At 42.3% G+C, this 20,370-nt stretch overlaps 1 protein-coding gene across 4 annotated transcripts in view; it reads right to left on the reverse strand.

Annotated features, from left to right (window-relative positions):
* The window catches only part of STARD8 (StAR related lipid transfer domain containing 8), a 185,784-nt gene that overhangs the window by 108,892 nt on the left and 56,522 nt on the right, over positions 1 to 20,370 (reverse strand). The window contains exon 1 of one of the 4 annotated variants that reach the window (XM_056539268.1): positions 12,475 to 12,660. The exons of the other annotated variants lie outside the window; for them this stretch is intronic. Within the exon in view, the coding sequence (XP_056395243.1) occupies positions 12,475 to 12,532 (58 nt within the window). The 5' untranslated portion in view covers positions 12,533 to 12,660. Of the gene's footprint in view, positions 1 to 12,474; positions 12,661 to 20,370 lie in introns of those variants that run through there. 4 annotated transcript variants of the gene reach the window in all.

Raw genomic sequence — 20,370 nt, forward strand, 5'->3', positions numbered from 1 at the left:
CCCCACCTAATAACTCTCTTTAATTCGTTTTTAGCAAACTCCCCCATCCCTCATACCATGCTTAACTCGTTTATAACAGTTATTCCCCAAAACAGGTAAAGACCCCACAGACTGTTCTAGTTACCGCTCTATATCTCTTCTGGATTCAGGCTTAAAATTATTTACAAAAATCCTGGCCTACAGACTGGGGGCGGTTTTTCCATACCTAATTAATAAGGATCAGGTGGGATTTAGACTTCATAGGCAGGCCGGAGATGGTACTAGGAGAAACATCAACTTGATAGATATCCTTAATAAGACTAAAGCTCAAGGGATTATATTAGGACTTTAAGCAGAAAAGGCCTTTGACAGGCTAAGTTGGCCGTTCCTTCTTTCGGGCTCTTAAAACCTACTGTATATCGGGTCCGTTCCTCCATGCAGTCTCCAGCCTTTACACGTCCCCGTTAGCACAAGTACGTCTCCCTCATGCGGTCTCCCCAAGACTTCAGATTCATAATGGTACTAGGCAGGGTTGCTCTTTATCTCCCCTACTCTTTGTCCTCAGTATAGAGCCCTTGGCTGCTTGGATCCGCAATAACCCAGATATACAAGGGTGGTGGTTAATTCTCGCAAATTTAGAGTTTTGCTTTTCACAGATGATGTGTTGTTGACATTGCGTAACCCTGTAATGTCTTTGCCTAACTTACATGCAGCCCTGGACCTATACGGACAACTCTCAGGTTATAAGATTAATAATTCTAAAACAGAGGCTCTACCAATAAATATTCCTGATGACCTTCTTCATTTCCTTAAACAATCCTACCTCTATAAGTGGCAATCAGAAGCTATAAACTACCTAGGAATTCACCTAACCAATTCTTATGCTACCATATATGAGTATAATATCCCTCCACTACTCAAACATATTAAATCCCTCTTGGCCAAGTGGTCATCGTTACCCCTCTCTCTTTTTGGCAGAATGTCTGCTACAAAAATGTCTATCCTACCTAAACTCCTCTATATACTCGAAACTCTCCCTATCCCAATAACTAAATGTACTTTGAAAAACTTTCAATTATTCTGAAATTTATATGGGGCGGGGGATGTCACAGGTTCCCTGTATCGGTCCTTACAGCGAAACTGAAATCTGGTGGACCAGGTGTGCCAGACTTCCAAAAATATTATTTAGCAGTCCATTTACATCGGCTCCCCTCTTGTACCATTTCCTTGCTTTTAATAAATGGACCGAGATAGAGAAAATGTGGCTATCCCCCTACATCCGAGCATACTTGTCTGGGCCGTAAACCCTTTTAAAAACTCCCCACAACCTATTAGGACCAATGAAACTAACTAAGAACATATGGGACTATACTGTTAAGAGCTTCCCCTTAAAATCATTTAAATCACTCCTTACTCCCCTCCTATTCAAACCTCAAATTCCTAATAGTAGAAATACAGAGCTTACCTCCTCATGGATTAGAATGCATCTATTTCACACAGCCGACTTAGTGGATCCAATTAAGAAAACGTTATATTCCTTTGGAATACTAAGGGACAAACATAACCTCACAAATGACTCATACTCCTTTTATCAGGAAGTAAAGATGTACTTAGATATACCTTCGGGAGGTTTTACGTTCACCAAACCTACATCCTTTGAATTATTATGTAGAGGTTCAATTTCCACCAGAGGCCTAATCTCCACAATTTACGATCTTCTATCCTCACTAAATAACGCTACTACTGTTCGTCATGGATATATAGACAAATGGCAAACTTATCTTAATAGGGAGATTCCCTTTATACAATGGCAAACCATTTGGAAACGAGCCGCTAAAATCTTCATCTTGTACATCCCTTAAGGAGAATCAATTTAAAATCCTTACCCACTGGTTTCACACCCCTGAGAAACTACATCACATTTAACCTCATTTATCCCCTATCTGTTGGAGATGTGATTCAGAGATAGGTTACACTTTCCCACATATTTTGGGACTGAAGTACAATCCATATTACACAAGGTTATTAACCTCCAAATCTCCCTTAACCCTTCTATATATCTCCTGAATCTGTTCCCCCCTGGTCTATCTAATATTTCATCTAGACTTCTTCTACATATCTTGACCGTTGAAAAATGCTTGCCTGCGCAGTGGTGGAAAAGAAGAGAGGCCCCACCCACACAAGCCTTAATGAATAAAATTGAGGTGACCAAACGAATGGAGTACCTATCAGCTATGATTGATTATAAACTTCCCCATTTCCATAAGATTTGGAAACCATGGGAAGATTATGTCTCGTCAACCAATCTTGTTGATTCCTAAACTTATCATATGAACCATGTGATTCTCTCCCCCCCCTTTTTTTCACCATTCTGTCCCTGCTGTTTTTTCTTCTTATTCCATTAAAATTATTTTCTTTTTCACTTCTCTGGCCCATGTGGCCTAACTGACTATTTACTTCCTTCCTCTTCCTATTTAGTTTTTTAGTTTTATAATGGTTGTAGCTTTTCCCTGAATATGCTTACCGGTATATAGGAATTGATTCCCTCTCCAAGATGTACTTGGTTAATTGTTTACGAACCGCCTGCCGAAGACTAAACTACACCAGGTCTTCACCTATGCTTATTTGTTAATCCCTTTTTTCTTTATGTCAAAAATTCTCCTGCATTGGGAATTGCTTTTCTTTCCTAACCAAATAGTGTAAATTTGTTTTGTATTTACTGTTTTCTATCTGTAACTATTTGAAAATGTTCTTTTTGAAAAATAAAAAATAAACAGTTTTAGAAAAAAAAAAAAGAATAGAGTGGTGCGTCAGGCATGTACATTGCCGCTCAATACATTCTTTGTGGCAGCTCAGCTATGACCGTCAGCTGTCATGGAGCTAAATGAATGGAGCAGTAGTGCCATTAGGTTTCTGTCATGGAGCTAGATGAATGGAGCAGTAGTGCCATTAGATTTCTCACCTCCATGGATGCCAACCGGTCTTACTGGTTCTTGGTAACAACCTGGCTCATGCCTAGTTGTTTGCTGGGAATACTTTCGGTCCCTGAGTAGCTTGGGCAAAAGGAGACATTGTACCTGGGGCCCTGCCGGTGCCTTTTGGCCTGGAGGTGAAGGGTTTGGTTTATTAGGGTTTATTGTGCACGGTTTTTGTGGGAACACACTTGCACTTTTTACTTGCTCTTGGGTGACTTGAGAGCACGTACCTTGGAACTACAAACAAAGAAACCTTGGCCGATATTTATCATTGTCTTTAAACTGTTTTTTGTGTCTACAAAAGGCACAAAAAGGCGCAAGTAGGGTTTATTTGCGCCTTTTTTGCGCCTTTTTGTTTACACAGTTCTGCTGATTTTGAGTTGCAATCCACTGATTTTGGCAATACACATGATATAGAAGGGATTTATGAACTGCGCTTTTTTGTAAAAAGGTGCAAAAAAGGGGCAAAGCCACTGGAAAGTCTCTAAAACTACACCATCTCAGTCCTGGCATAGCTTTTAAGTGTATGTGAAGAGAGAAATTTGAGAAAAGGTGACCTGCACAAAATGTATCAAATGCTCTGTGAACATTTTATAAATCTGGTGCTCCTACACATTATCAGCACACAAAAAAGGTGTAGAAAAATGCTTCACTTACACCTACAATGATAAATGTGGGCCCTTGTGAGTCTCAGTTGTGAGTCCCACAAGTGGGTCCCAGTTTATGAGATTTCAGGGGACCCTTCCCCCCCCCCCCCCAAACAGTTATCCCCTAACCTGTGGTTAGCAGATAACTTCTAATGTAACAGGTACAATGGAGCAATCACAATGGAAATTATTGGTTCTGTTGGACACTGGATTGTTTCTGTTAAATCTCTCTTCTATTTTAGAAGACTTGAAATTGTGAAGAAAAACTAATCGTAAGGTACAATTTCATTTTCTATTTTTTTTCCCAATCAAATACAACTTATCAGGTTATATTTCATCTACGGGGCCTGCAGCACGTACACTATCAGGGTGTAGCAGAGGACATAACGGGCAACTTCACGGCTCAGATAAGAGGACAAGGTGAAAAGAGTCTTAATGCAAATCATAGGCAAAGAGGTTCCTGGCAGTTTTCTTTAAAAAAAAAAGAAATCAACCTGTTCTGGCAAACTGTTAATAATTAACAATCCATGTTTCAGGTAAATAACCTGCACTTTCTATGGTTGCTACGTGAGCTCCACCATTATATTGTCTCTCATTGTATCTCCTATTCTAAAAGACAGTACAGGATGTTGGCCACCTGCTCAGGTCATAGCCAGGATAACAACTGTCATGGCATATAAAGAATGTAAGTAATACAGCTTTAAACAGGAAGGTTAGTGCAGCTTTCTGGCGCACGCAGCTACTATTAATGGGTGACTCATTAACTACAGGTCCCGCATCATCTGGAAACTTTGCTTATTATCACAAGATATTTCCCTTGAACAGTGTTGTCCATCTAGAGCAGTGGTCTCAAACTTTTGCCCTCCAGATGTTGCAAGACTTCAACTCCCAGCATGCCCGGACAGCCGATGGCTGTCCGGGCATGCTGGGAGTTGAAGTTTTGCAACATCTGGAGGGCCACAGTTTGAGACAACTGGAGGGGTGGGGGATTCTTACTGCTTTACATTGAAGACACTTGGTGGTGCATGTAAACTAAGGTTCACTGCAACTAGAGCTGAAACCCAGGTCAGGCTGAGTTCACACTACGTTTTTGCCATACTGTTTTCAATCTGTTTTTCTAAAGAAAACCGTATGGCAAATAAACGGATGGAACAGTATGGAAAAAAGTAAACCGTATGTGTTTTTAAACAGTATACTGTTTTTAAAAGTGCATACAGTTCCGTCAGTTTTTATTTTTTTAAAAACCCATACGTTTTTGAAAATTTTGTCCATTTTTAATGGGAGGGGTCTTGGGTGGGGACTTTAGGATTCAAATGCGCATGTGCAAAGTAAAAACGTATACGTTTTTCCCGTATGGAACCGTATACATGTGCGTTTCCCATTGACGTCCATGTTAAAAAAAAACGTATGCGGTTGCAGTACGGTTTTTAAACCGGAGTCAAAACCGTGGTTGACCACAATTTTGTCTCCGGTTTAAAAACCGTACTGCAACCGCATACGTTTTTTTTAACATGGACGTCAATGGGAAATGCACATGTATATGGTTCCATACGGGAAAAACGTATACGTTTTTACTTTGCACATGCGCATTTGAATCCTAAAGTCCCCACCCAAGTCCCCTCCCATTAAAAATGGACAAAATTTTCAAAACACGTATGTTTTTTTAAAAATAAAAACTGACAGAACTGTATGCACTTTTAAAAACAGTATACTGTTTAAAAACGCATACAGTTTACTTTTTTCCATTCTGTTCCATCCGTTTTTTTGCCATATGGTTTTCTTTAGAAAAACGGATTGAAAACAGTATGGCAAAAACGTAGTGTGAACCCAGCCTCATCCAGCCAAAAAAACGCAATCACAGCTTCCTGCATATATACAGCCAGTGATAGTAAATGTGCTTTTGTTGCAACCAAAATCCATCCTGGATAGATTAGCTGCTCCGTGACAGATCATGGTTATGGCAATTGCACAATGCGACCACATTCACTTTCATTAGTTCTGATGCAGGCATCCACCACTGCAGCTCGTGTTGCAGAAAAACTTGCTGTGGAGCCCTAGCCTTATTGTCATTGATTCTTAATGGGAATAAGGTATTCAAATAGCTTTCTGCCATCTAATGGAGAACGTATCGGAGAGATTCCTCCAAAACAAAAAGTTTTCCATGCATGAAAGATTCCACAATCCATAAGGACTTTTTCATTAAAAAGCAATGTCACCCCAAGCTGCAATAAATGCACCTTTCTCTCACCAACCAGTGCCTTACTTGGTACTTACAATGGGCAGGAACCCCATAACAGCTCTTTACCGATAGGTGACTATTCCTTTTGGGGGAAAATTGGTTTGAATACTATTTTTTTTAACCTTCTGGAGAAGAGCTGATGCGAAGAAACAATTTCTATAAATCTATATAGTAGTACCACTAGAGAAGAGTTACCAATCTCTATTTATATATATATATATATATATATATATATATATATATATATATGGCACTACATACCATTAATTGTAATGGTGTTGTTAAATGCATAAAAAGAAGGTTGTGTCAACTCAGTCTGACAAAATGCTGTTGATATTGCCCTTAAACTATTCCACCATATGTGGTAGTGGCAACCATTGTTCCCATAAAATGATACAACTGCAACAATAATATATATTAAATATAATGCCAAGAGAATAGAACGCCTTATCTCCTCCTCTGTAAGGAGTTTTATTGAATGATATAGTACTGATCAGGCTCCACAGGAAGATGTACAGTACTTTTCTCCAAAACCAGTGTGTGGACTGCAGCAGCTGCAAACCATCCCCTCTCCCCCCCCCCCCCCCCCCAAAGATTCTTAAGAAATCCCAGACGCATCCTTTTTATCCCGGTCACCACAGACACTGGCCAAATTTAATTTTGAAGAATAGTTTTATGTCTGATCAGTTTTAATGATAGTGATCTCAAGTGATAGAGAACTCCAACCACAGAACATCTGTAGAGAAGAACAACAATGTCATCACTCACAATACCGAGTTATATGGAAGCAAAATAGGATCATAATGATATGACTATATCCATCGTCACTCATCCATTTATTGTGGAAGACTCACTTAGAATAAATGAGCTAAAATGTATTTAAAGGAACACTCCAAGACAACTGCACTAGGAATAAGGCATTGAGAGAGATAATCATAAATGATCTAGGGCTCTTTTCCATTGGACCAGACTTTCGGAGCAGGGATTTCTGTTACATTTCTTTCTCTCCAATGTATCTGTTATACAACATTATGTTCCTCCATCAGTCATTGCCTTCTAGTCATCAAGTAGTTTTTCCTACAACAAGGACTTCTACTTTCCACCTCTTCCTCCTCTTTGCTAATCCAACTCCCGCCTCATCCTGAGAACTTTCCTAAAGAGACCTCTCCCAGTCTGGACACAAAAGACTTTTCCATAACCAGCATTTCCCCAACCACTTCTGTCACCCAGTGCTTCTTCCTTTCCGCTGTTTTTCCATCCTTAACATCTTTCCGTCAGTCTTTTACTCTCACTTTTACTTTAACTAAACCTTCTTTTAAAGGTTAACTCAGGGGCAGCCATCACAACAAAAGCCCCAGGTCTGCAGAGCCAGCTGAATCCAGACAGCAACTTCTCCTTCACATACCACAAATTCCCTGAGACTTGATGATTCCCAAAGGGAGTCTGGGAAAAATAACCCAAGCACAGAAGAGGAATCTTTATAGGATTGTTCCATGGTGTTTTATTGGATTCCTGATTACTACCAGAGATGGGAGCACATTAGGCATATTCACTGTGTTTCCACTAGGTTCCATGAACGGGGTTTAATTGTCTGGTAGATGATTCTCACAGACATAGGCCACTGCAGAAAAGAAGTGAAAAGTATTTCTGCAAGGGATAGGAGATAAGTGGCAAAGAGGAAAAGTCGTGAAAACACCAGCTAACTCTGCTTTATTCAGTAGACAAATACAGTAATATTGCTTCACTCTACCATTGATAGCACTAGATAATCTGACTTGTTACTGTATATAAATTTAGTATATTAAAATTACTGTATATAAAATAATTTCATTCAGGAAGACAGTCTAATATGATAAATGTAACTATCCCTTTTTTTAGAGGCAATATATTACAGAAACAGACCCTACTGTTTGCTACCATAACTAATAGAAGCGAGCAGGTGCTATGGACCCTGCTCAGCCCCATTAGGGTTATAACAACACACAAGCTACAAGCTAGAATCAAATAGTATGGTACAGACAAGTAGTTCTCCTCTCATCCAGCCAGTGAGGAGCTTTGTTGCCTTCCTCATTCTTTAATGGCAGAGTTTGGTCAATGTGTTTTATATTTGTCCCAAAAGCCATATTTATCAAAATTTAAGGCCACTCTGAGTATTGGTGTTGTAGCCTTTATTACATTCAAAGCATATGAATCGGGTGCATACTGAATGGGGCAGAGTTACTGGCACATGATGCTCCAGTATTTAGAAATTTCCCCTACTGTTAGTCTGGACTTATTCTTAAAGAGGTACTCCAGCCCTAAGACATCTTATCCCCTATCCAAAGGGGGACTCCCACAATCTTGCATTACATTGCCACGCCCCCACTATGCAAGTCTATGGGAGGGGGCGTGGCATCACACGGGGCGGAGTTGTGATGTCATGATACTCCGGCCCTGTGGTCAGTGAGGCCCCCTCCCATAGACTTGCATAGCGGGGGCGGGGCGTGACATCACATGGGAGCGGAGTTGTGACGTCACGATAGTCCGGCCCTATGGTCGGTGATGCCCCCTCCCATAGACTTGCATAGCGTGGGCGGGGTGTGATGTCACACAGGGGCGGAGTTGTGACATCACAATACTCCGGCACTGTGGTTGGCACCCGGCAGTTTGTGAGTTGGCAGCGCACGTGCAGCTCAAAGAGGTGGGTGCCGAATGCAAGATTGCGGGGGTCCCCAGTGGCGGGACCCCCGCGGTCAGACATCTTATCCCCTATCCTTTGGATAGGGGATAAGATTTGTCTTAGGGCCGGAGTACCCCTTTAATACAACTGCTTGCCATTAGGTCTGAGGGAGGTTTCTCAATGCTCTTAAGCCAAGTACCTCTAAAGATATGACAATACAAGTTGCACAATGCAAGTACTCCAAAATCCATGACCTGTTCGCCCCCGGTTTACATATATCACAGGTTAAAAATATAGGTTCTAGACTCACACTGGCCCAGATTAACCAACTGTGTGGGAGAAAAAATGATTTTCCCACAGCAGCCAATCACAGCTCAGCAAATGAGCTCTGGTAAAGTGACAACTGAGCTGTGATTGGCTGCTGGGGGGAAAACATTTTTTTCTCTTACACAGTTTGATAAATCTGGGCCAACGGCTGGTATATATCAGCATATTGATAGTGTAGGGTTGGGCAACGTTATTTAATGTCTCGCTTGGGGGTTCCATTGACTGCTAAATTGTTGACAGCTAGAATAGCATGTAGAATCCACACTATAAAAGCCTCAATGAAAATTTGTTGTACCCATTACAGATCAATAGGGCTTATTGAGTAATATTTGGATCTTGAGTATGCTGGAAAAGGCAGTGTCCAAACCAGTATTTCCTAACCAGTGCGCCTCCAGCTGTGGAAAGACAACAACTCCCAGCATGCCTGGACAGCCAAAGTTCCTGACACGGAAATGGTGGCAGCAGAGAGCCCTGTGATCAGACTGGAAAGCACAACATAACTTCCTCTGGAACATACAGCAGCTGGTAAGTACCGGAAGGATTAAGATTTTTAAATAGAATTAATTAACAAATCTGTTTTAACTTTCTAACACCAGTTGATTTAAAAATATGTTTTTCCCTGGAGTACCTCTTAAAGCACTACAACACAGAGCCATGGTTTGCATATCTCAAGTCTGAAATAGCTGTATGAATTTAGAGATAAACGTTTTCACACTTAAAGTCTGTAATGTGCGGTTTATACTTCTGTTACATTACACGTCTCCAGTATCTGATGAAAGTGATCTATGTCTATAGGTTTTGTATAACAGTGAATTAGTGAGTGATGATCCCTATAGCTAGGCTTTGGGTCTCATCCCTCACTCTTGACTTCACACGTGTTGTCCTTTCAGAATATGTGATATGAGAGGGGTGTGAATTCTATAGCAGGCCATGAGGTCTAGTGACCCTCTTAACATGCTGACCTCTTTTATTTGGTGGCAGACAGCTCTCCGCTGATACAGACTGGTACAATACAACATACATCATGTTAAACAGTCTCCCCATTATTATTAAGTGGATTCTGATGTACATGTCATAGGTCAGAATTTCTGCATTCATATGTTATCAATATAGTCTACATTGTAGCCGTTGACTCGGCAGACGCTGACATGGCTCACTGGGATCAGATGGCGGCACCGTTGGTACAACTGGCAAAGACGCTCCATGACATCAATGGATGTTTACAATGCCAAGTGATATTTCTGCAACATGATAGTAGCAGGGCACAAAAAGCAAGTCAGCTCAGAATGAAAAATAAGCAACATTAATCCTTTCAGGAATTTATTTTATTATATTTGCTAATACATAATCTGATACATATTAGCCGGCTATGACATCATATGCTCCTAAATAAAATCCAGAGGGCAACGTCCTGCCAAACAACAAGCCTGAATTCCAAGGAGCAATCCATAGCCCTGGAATCAATGTTACGTAAGAGAATTCAATGTTAATATTCTGGTGTTCTTCAATATAAAGGACCTGAAACTTACAGGGAAATCAGCACTGGAGGCACAGCCAGATCACAGAGCAGACAGAATGACATCAGTTCCTTATATTCAAACACACTGAAGGTCTAAAGACAAAAGAGAAGTGGTACTGTAACACTGGGGTGGACACCGTTCAGATACTAGAGCCATCAGGGAAGTGGTTATGTCCTAAATCAGTGGTCTTCAAAATGTGGCCCTGCAGATGTTGCAAAACTACAATTCCCAGCATGCCGTTGGCTGTCTGGGCTTGCTGGGAGTTGTAGTTTTACAACAACTGGAGGGCCACAGTTTGGAGACCAATGTCCTAAATGATGCTATAGGGGGGGAAAAATAAGTCCAAGTGTGTTCATTACACTTAGGGAAGTCCAAAGCGGCCTGATGTGATCGCACATGTGATCTATAGCTATAGAACTGCTAGAAACAAATTGTGATTGACAGTAATCGAATATCTATATTAATAATGCTATAACACAGTCAGAATAGAAGTAGTGGGGAAGAAACAATTTTGTAAGAGGAAGTGTGTTACAAATAAAAGCAGATTTATAAATACATAGAAAGAGATAAGATAGATAGAGGGGGATAGGGAGATATAGAGAAATAGTCAGACAAAGACTTCTTCCATCTATCTATCTATCTATCTATCTATCTATCTATCTCACATCTATCTCATATCTATGTATCCATCTATCTCTCTCTATCTATCTACCTACCTATCTATCTTCTTCCCTCTATTTATCTATCTATCTACAGTATCTATCTATCTCATATCTATCTATCTATCTATGGCTGCATTCACACCTCGTTTTTACTTTACGGGTGCCGGATGCCGGCAAACTGGGCTCTCCCGCACCCCAGCTGGACCAGCACTGAAATCCATTTACTTTAATGAGTCAACCGGAGTCAAACGGTGACTCCAGTTGGCTCATTTTTGAACCGTATGCGGTTTCCTGACCGGACCTAAAACCATAGTATACTACGGTTTTAGGTCCGGTCACAAAACCGGATACGGGTCAAAAGTAAGCCGACCGAAAGTCACCGCTTAACTCCGGTCGGCTCATTAAAGTAAATGGATTTCAGCGCTGGTCCGACTGGAGTACGGGAGAGCCCGGTTTGTCCCTCCCCCATCCGGCACCCGTAACGTAAAAACGAGGTGTGAATGCAGCCTATCTTAGTGTTTCCCAACCAGTATGCTGGGAGTTGAAGTTTTGCTACAGCTGGGTGCACACTGGTTGGCAAACACTTAGATAGATACTGTAGATAGAGGGAAGATAGGGAGACAGACAGACAGACAAATAGACATATGTAGGGACAGTATAGATTGATATATATTTCTGCAGTTCCCTCCCCATCAGCAGTGCCTTTCTGGTGGCTGGACCTGTATATCCCGGCTTTGTGGTATAATCATTAGCCAGCTTAATGTCTGACCGGAGCTGAGAAATATGTGTGACAAAGTGGAAATCTCCCACTGCCTCTGACTCTGTCCCCAATATGTACAAATCCCTAACAGAAGGACATGTGGACTTTGAAGTGTGCCAGGCACCACAGTGTGGGTTAACCCAATAATCCCCAGCTGGGCACCTGTACTTAAAATCAATGCTCTATTTTTAGATACAAAATTGAACAGACTCAAGTCCATTTATGCAACCCCCATCCTACAGCTGTGACATCTGTACAGGCAGCACTCCATCTAATGACAGCGGGCGCCCTTCTATTACATTACGCGGATGTCCTCCGTACATCACACTCACAGAGCTGAGTTTGTCATGTTACCAGTCATTTTTTATAGGGTTACATTTAACGTACAACTAAAAACAACCAAACGTAGTAATGGGCTTGGCCAACGGTCAGTAGTGTAAGAAATGATTAAACAATGATTAATTGCTAACATACGGTAATAATTATGCCTTTTGAGTTGGAAACAATTCTTTTTTTTTTGGGTATCACTAAAGAGTTAAATGATAAATTTGGCCTTATTACGTCTACACATCTGTCATTTGATTGGCATACATAAGACTGTAATAACCGATGACATTATTTTAGAGAGTTATGAAAATGACAAGTATAGCTCTGCTACATTTACGTTCTACGGTATCGTAATATACTGTACACAGGTTATTGTTACCTTGAGGCTGCGTCAGGTGGTTTCTGGGCTTTGGGACACAACAGAAGTGAGGAAACATCCAGTCTATCAGACCAGTCAATATTCAAAGTTTAGTCTGATCGTCCAAGAGATGAACGCTGAAGGTGCTAAGCAGAATGCAGCATAGAGGAAGGTAGAATGCCAGCTCAGCCGGTGACCTGCGAGCTGTTGTCAGTGAATATGTGAAGTGGAGGTGATCGGGGAAAAGTCCTTGAGATTACAGAGCCCCACCTATAGGAGACTTCTACCAATGAGCAGGCGGGCTCACCAGCTGCGGAGGGTGAAGGTGCCATTACCAGGGTATAGGATGTGACAGACTGATGCCACATAAACAAGTGTGCAACAAGCTCATATTTTAATGTGCAATGCATAAATCCAAGAAAGGAAAAAGAAGTCTGCACTCCATGCGGATAAAGGAATGTGAACAACAGTCTCTAGGCCAGTGTTTACCAACCAGCGTGCCTTCAGCTGTTGCAAAACTACAACTCCCAGCATGCCCGGACAGCCTTCGGCTGTCCGGGCATGCTGGGAGTTGAAGTTTTGCAACAGCTGGAGGCTCACTGGTTTGGAAAAACTGCTCTAGGCTGACACATTCACCATTTCCCACCAGTGACACTATAAGCTTGAATCATTCCTTCCCCTTAAAGGGGTATTCCTTTTTCATATATATATATATATATATATATATACATATATATATATATATATCAACTGGCTCCGGAAAGTTAAACAGATTTGTAAATTACTTCTATTAAAAAATCTTAATCCTTCCAATAGTTATTAGCTTCTGAAGTTTTCTGTCTAACTGCTCAATGATGATGTCACGTCCCGGGAGCTGTGCATGATGGGAGAATATCCCCATCGGAACTGCACAGCTTCCGGGACGTGAGTTATCAGAGAGCAGTTAGACAGAAAACCACAACTCAACTTCAGAAGCTAATAACTATTGGAAGATTAAGATTTTTTAATAGAAGTAATTTACAAATCTGTTTAACTTTCCGGAGCCAGTTGATATATAAAAACTATATATAAACTATATATAAAAATGATATATAAACTCTTGATCTTAGGCAGGGTTCAAACATGTTTTTGCAATACAGTTCCCGTATACGTTTTCAATTTGAAAACCGCATGGAACCACATTGAAAACCGTATGCATTGACTCTCCATTGAAAACCGTATGCCAAAAGATGCATCCAGTTGTGTCCGTTTTGCATCCTGTACGGCTTTGTCAGTTTTTTCCCGTACCCAAAACTGTAGCCTAAGGGTGCGTTCACACTGCGGAATCCCCGCTCGCTGAATTCCGCGAGCGGAGATTCCACCTGGCGGCCACCGCCGTGGGTACTTTGGCGCTAGGGCCGCGGGGCACTGAGCCGTCACCATTGACAGCTGTGCAGTGCTCGTGGAATCTGCGCAAAGAATGAACAAGTTCTTTTTTTCTGCGGAACAATTTCATCGGCAGAATTGTCCGCCGCGGAAATTCCGCAGTGTGAACGGGTCTTGCAGAGACCCATTCACACTAATGTTAAGTTCACACGGCGGAATTCCGCTCGCGGAGTTCCGCTCGTGGAATTCCGTAGTGTGAACGCACCCTATTGCTGCATTCACATCTCGTTTTTGCAATATGGTTCCAGTATCAGTTTTTTTGTAAAAAATGTATGCCTCAAAACCGGACCGAACCGTATACAACCGTATATACCTCTGTACGGTTTTAAACCGTATACAGTTTGAAAATGGATGTCCGGTTGCATACGGTTTAATCCGTTTTTCAAAAAAAATATATGGTTTTATCCTTAATTAAATAAAGTTCTTCTTGTTCTATTTGTGGGAAGAACTTTTGGCGTGCACTGCGCATGTGCAAACTGCAAAACCGTATGCTGCAAACCGGATGGAACCGTACGCACATACGGTTCTGTACGGTTCCCCTAGACCACCATTTTAAAAAAAAAAATGTATACGGGTTGTATCTGGTTTTTCACCCGGACATAAAACCGTAGTAGACTACGGTTTTGTGTACGGGAAAAAAACGGATTAAACCGTAAATGATGCAAAACGTACACAACCGGATGCTACGTTTGGCATACGTTTTTCAATGACATGTCTATACATACGGTTTGCAATATGGTTCCATGCGGTTTTTACACTGAAACTGGATACAGGGAACAGTATTGCAAAAACGAGATGTGAATGCAGCCTAACACGGTTTTTGGTCCGGGTGTAAAACCTTATTGAAACGTATATGTTTTTTTTTTTACATAGGAGTCAATGGGAACCCTACAGAACCGTATGTGCGTACGGTTCCATCCGGTTTTCACCATACGGTTTTTGACTTTGAAATTCTCCCCAAAAAAGTTTTTCTTTTTCGTAATAAATGGAAGTTTTCAACCGTATACCGATTAAAATTTGTACACATGTTTTGATACAGTTTAGTCCGGTTTTGAGGAATCCATTTTTTTAATCAAAAACCTGACAAGAGAACTGTATTGCAAAAACATGGTGTGAACCCACCCTTAAGTCAAATCAGCCACACTGGCACAGGGTTGGGAAACACAACAATTGCTACATCCCTACATTACACATATCGTCACAAGCCCTGGTGAATTGACAGTACTCTATACTTATGGCAACAGAAATGAAGGACTGGGGGGAGTAGTGTACCCCCTCGAGGAGACTGTCACATTGCTGTATGCAATGGAAATGGAGGGAAAAAAGACTGTGGAGATGGCGCTGCTGTTTCCAATAGGAGCAAGTAGAAGAAACAACCCAAGCCAGAGATGTAGGAATATAAATCCCTGGAGGGTTTATTAAAAGATAAAATAACAAAAAAGGGATTACGCGTTTCTGGGGATCCAACCTCTTCTTCAGATCAGTATGCTAGGATATGTTGACATGCAGGTATATATACAGGTGCAAACAGGCACCCAAATTTGTAATGGGAGGGGCCTAACACAAACAGAACATGTCATAAAGTTTTAAAACATGCAAAACATGAACAAAATTAAAATACAAGTATGCATCATAAAAGTAACATATAACAGTGCCATTCATTACTTGTAAAGTACAACAAGTGCAAGGAAAATGAAAGATAGATCAATATTCATACAGTGTGGGAAGGGAGAAGAGACATCTGTAGGGCTATACATATCATATAGGTAAAATGCATACTATAACTAGGATGGGATGAACCTATAACTGTAAATACCATGGCATGATACATTATAAAGTTACAATGACAATTATAAGGGTAATAATCATAGTAATACATAATAATATGTATATACTCGAGTATAAGCCGACCCGAGTATAAGCCGAGACCCCTAATTTCAACCCAAAATCCCAGGAAAAGTTATTGACTCGAGTATAAGCCTAGGGTGGGAAATACATCATCCCCCCCTGTCATCATCCAGACCCGTCATTAACATCCTCATCATCATCACCGCCTGTCATCATCCAGACCCTCATCATCATCACCTGTCATCATCCCCTTGTCATCATCCCACACATCCCCCCTTCATCATCCCCTTGTCATCATCCCACCCATCCCCCCTTCATCATCCCCTTGTCATCATCCCACACATCCCCCCTTCATCATCCCTTTGTCATCATCCCACACATCCCCCCTTCATCATCCTCTTGTCATCATCCCACACATCCCCCCTTCATCATCCCCTTGTCATCATCCCACACATCCCCCCTTCATCATCCCCTTGTCATCATCCCACACATCCCCCCTTCATCATCCCCTTGTCATCATCCCCACCCCCCTTCATCATCCCCTTGTAATCATCCCACACCCCCCCCCTTCATCATCCCCTTGTAATCATCCCACACACCCCCCTTCATCACCCCCCCCCCCCCCTTTCATCATCCTCTTCTCATCATCCGCCCTCAGTGGTCTTCAACCTGCGGACCTCCAGAGGTTTCAAAACTACAAATCCCAGCGGGCTTGCTGGGAGTTGTAGTTTTGAAACCTCCGGAGGTCCGCAGGTTGAAGACCACTGCGGCCTTCGACATCTGTACAGTACTCACCTCCGCTCGGCGCTGGTCCGGTCCTGCAGGGCTGTCCGGAGAGGAGGTGGTCCGGTGGGATAGTGGTTCCGGGCTGCTATCTTCACCGGGGAGGCCTCTTCTAAGCGCTTCGGGCCCGGCCCCAGAATAGTCACGTTGCCTTGACAACGACGCAGAGGTACGTTCATTGCCAACGTACTTCTGCGTCATTGTCAAGGCAACGCCTCTATTCCGGGCCGGAACCGTGGAGAAGAGGCCCCCCGGTGAAGATAGCAGCCCGGAACCACTATCCCACTGGACCACCTCCTCTCCGGACAGCCCTGCAGGACCGGACCAGCGCCGAGCGGAGGTGAGTACTGTACAGAACTAAAGGGGGGTGAGAGGGGGCTGGATGATGTCGAAGGCCGCAGTGGTCTTCAACCTGCGGACCTCCGGAGGTTTCAAAACTACAACTCCCAGCAAGCCCGGACAGCCGATGGCTGTCCAGGCTTGCTGGGAGTTGTAGTTTTGAAACCTCTGGAGGTCCGCAGGTTGAAGACCACTGCGGGTGGAGAGTTCACTCGAGTATAAGCCGAGGGGGGTGTTTTCAGCACGAAAAATCGTGCTGAAAAACTCGGCTTATACTCGAGTATATACGGTAATTAAAATCGCAAATTGGAAAGGCGTATATAAAACATATTTCATAATACATTATGAATAATAATACTAATAATGAATAAATAAGGAATAATGTCACAAGGGTGACAGTCATAATAGGCCTGTGATGTATATGCATAAGTGATTATTTTAGAAACCACATTTAATCATGTCATTCAACCCTCCGGGAGACAATGTATGGAGGGTATGAATCCAAAAGTTTTCTCTTTTTCTTAGTGTGTGAAATCTGTTCGATAAGAACAGCATGAATAAGATTAAAGTCACCCTTATGATGTTCAGACATATGACGTGACTGTTACACATTGCGCTCTGGTCACTTGCGATGGCTGTGAGCGAATTGCCTCTCTCTCCCCTGCTGCCAGCAGGGCTGGGATTTGCATCGTGGGACGCTCCAGCATGCGAATCCCAGCCTGTCACTTACCTTGATCCTCCGCTGCCTCTTCCTCTGCCACTCAGCTCCGGCACGCGTGTCCCTGTCTCATAGGGTGCGGAGCTCTGAAATTTAAAGGGCCAGTACGCCTATAATTATGTGCAACACCAGACACTACTCTATAAGTCCCCACACCTTCCCTGCTGGATCTGCCTGAGATTTGCCTGAGATTAAGCGTACCCTTGTCTGTTTGCCTAGCCCTTGTTCTGACCCTTCTGCTACATTATTGACTATGCCGACTGCCTTGACCTTCTGCTAAGTCTGACTTCGTCTCTGCCTCATCCTACTGTACTTCACCTCGCCCAGCTACCTGTGTGGTCGAGTTATATAAGTGGTAGCGACCTGGGTTTCACCTGCCGCAGCAAGCCCATCCTGCCTTGCGGCGGGCTCTGATGAAGACCAGCTGCACCTTAGATTCTGCTCCCCAATAAAGCCCATGTCATCAGCCACATAGGTCAGTGGATCCGCATCCAGCAGCGTTATAACGGTGACACAATGTGAAGGAGAAGGCCGTGCGCTGTATTGCTGCGGCGTTTGTTCATTCTTTCTCTGAAGCAGCGTACGGTTCTCCCCACGTACTGTTAGTTACAGGGACATTGTAAAAGATAAATGACGTACTGGAATCCACAGTTGAGAGTGGATTTCGTATGAAAAGTTTCACCAGTGACCGTAGAGGAAAAAGTCTTGCATTTTTTCTGTCTTATGAAAACAACATTTACAGCGGGGGAGTCCGCAGCGGAAGCATCCAGATGTATGTAGGAAGTTGGAGGGGTTGGGTTTGTGGAATTTAGATTTCTGGGATTTAGATTTTAACCTGTGGATAGCAACAGCTATCTGTGTTGTGATAGTGGCCACTTTAGAAAATGGCTTTGTAATGGGCCGTATGGTCAGTTTAAAAGGATTGGGAGGAATTGTACCAAAGAAGTGATTTCACATTTCAAAGCAATATACTAAAAGCCCGCTTTAAAGCCAACGGCTGCCCCCGCTCTCTGGTGCATTCCTCCTACAATAGGGCTCTTACAAAGGATGATTGCCTTCTTCCAAAAACGCAACCTTCTGAATCTACTGTAGAACACTCAGCAAATTTTATTACTACATTCAGCAGAGAACACAAAGACATCATGAACATTCTGACCAAACACTGGTCTATCTTGCTTAAGAATCCATACCTCAGTAAGATATTACCTCCTAAGCTATCCCTCACATTTCAGAGGAGCCGCACTCTGTGCAATTTGGTAGCCCCAAGCAAACTGAAATCTAAATCCCACAAACCCAATCCCTCCAACTTCCTACATACATCTGGGTGCTTGCGCTGCGGACTCCCCTGCTGTAAATGTTGTTTTTATATGACACACAAATACAAGATTTTTTCCTCTACGGTCACTGGTGACACTTTTCAGATCAAATCCACTCTCAACTGTGGATCCCAGTACATCATTTATCTTTTACAATGTCCCTGTAACTTACAGTACGTGGGGAGAACCATACGCTGCTTCAAAGAAAGAATGAACAAACACCGCAGCAATACAGCGCATGGCCTTCTCCTTCACAGTGTGTCACGTTACATGTCTGAACGTCAGAAGGGTGACTTTAACCTTATTTGTGCTTATCGAGCAGATTGTTAAAGATATAAATCAGAGATTTCACACACTAAGAAAAAGAGAAAACATTTGGATTCATACCCTCTGTACATTGTCTCCCGGAGGGTTGAATGACATGATTGAATGTCATTTCTAAAATAATCACTTATGTATATACATCACAGGCCTATTATGACTGTCACCCTTGTGATCTTATTCCTTATTTATTATTTATTAATTATTATTAGTAGTATTATTATTATTCATAATGTGTTATTAAATATTTTTTATACACGCCTTTACAGCCTTTACAGTTTGCGGTTTTAATTTGTCTTATGTATTACTATTGGAGATGAGCGAACTTACAGTAAATTTGATTCGTCACGAACTTCTCGGCTCGGCAGTTGATGACTTTTCCTGCGTAAATTAGTTCAGCTTTCAGGTGCTCCGGTGGGCTGGAAAAGGTGGATACAGTCCTAGGAGACTCTTTTCTCGGAATGTATCCACCTTTTCCAGCCCACCGGAGCACCTGAAGGCTGAACTAATTTACGCAGGAAAAGTCATCAACTGCCGAGCCGAGAAGTTCGTGACGAATCAAATTTACTGTAAATTCGCTCATCTCTAATTACTATGATTATTACCCTTATAATTGTAATTTTAACTTAATTTAATGTATCATGCCATGGTATTTACAGTTATAGGTTTATTCCATCCTAGTTATAGTATGCTTTTTACCTATATGTATATATATCCCTATGGATATCTCTTCTCCCTTGCCCTAAAATAATCGTGCAACAGCATTTATTAGTTGCACAACTATATACCGTATTTTTCGCCCTATAGAACGCACCGGCATATGAGACGCACCCAATTTTAAATGTGCAAAATCTAGAAAAATAAAAGATTCTGAACCCAACAGTGATCTTTAACCTGCGGACCTCCAGATGTTGCAAAACTACAACTCCCAGCATGCCCGGACAGCCAACGGCTGTCCGGGCATGCTGTGAGTTGTAGTTTTGTAACATCTGGAGGTCCGCAGGTTGAAGACCACTGGTATAGGAGGTAATACTCACGTGTCCCCGCCGCTCCGGACCCGTCACCGCTCGTCACCGCTGCCCTTGATGTCGCTTCATCGCTGTCGCTGCTTCCCCGTGGTGTCCCTGACGCTACAGACATCTTCTTCCCCGGGATCCACGCTCTCCG

This window comes from Hyla sarda, chromosome 9, assembly GCF_029499605.1.
Source record: "Hyla sarda isolate aHylSar1 chromosome 9, aHylSar1.hap1, whole genome shotgun sequence".
NCBI classification, from domain to species: domain Eukaryota; kingdom Metazoa; phylum Chordata; class Amphibia; order Anura; family Hylidae; genus Hyla; species Hyla sarda.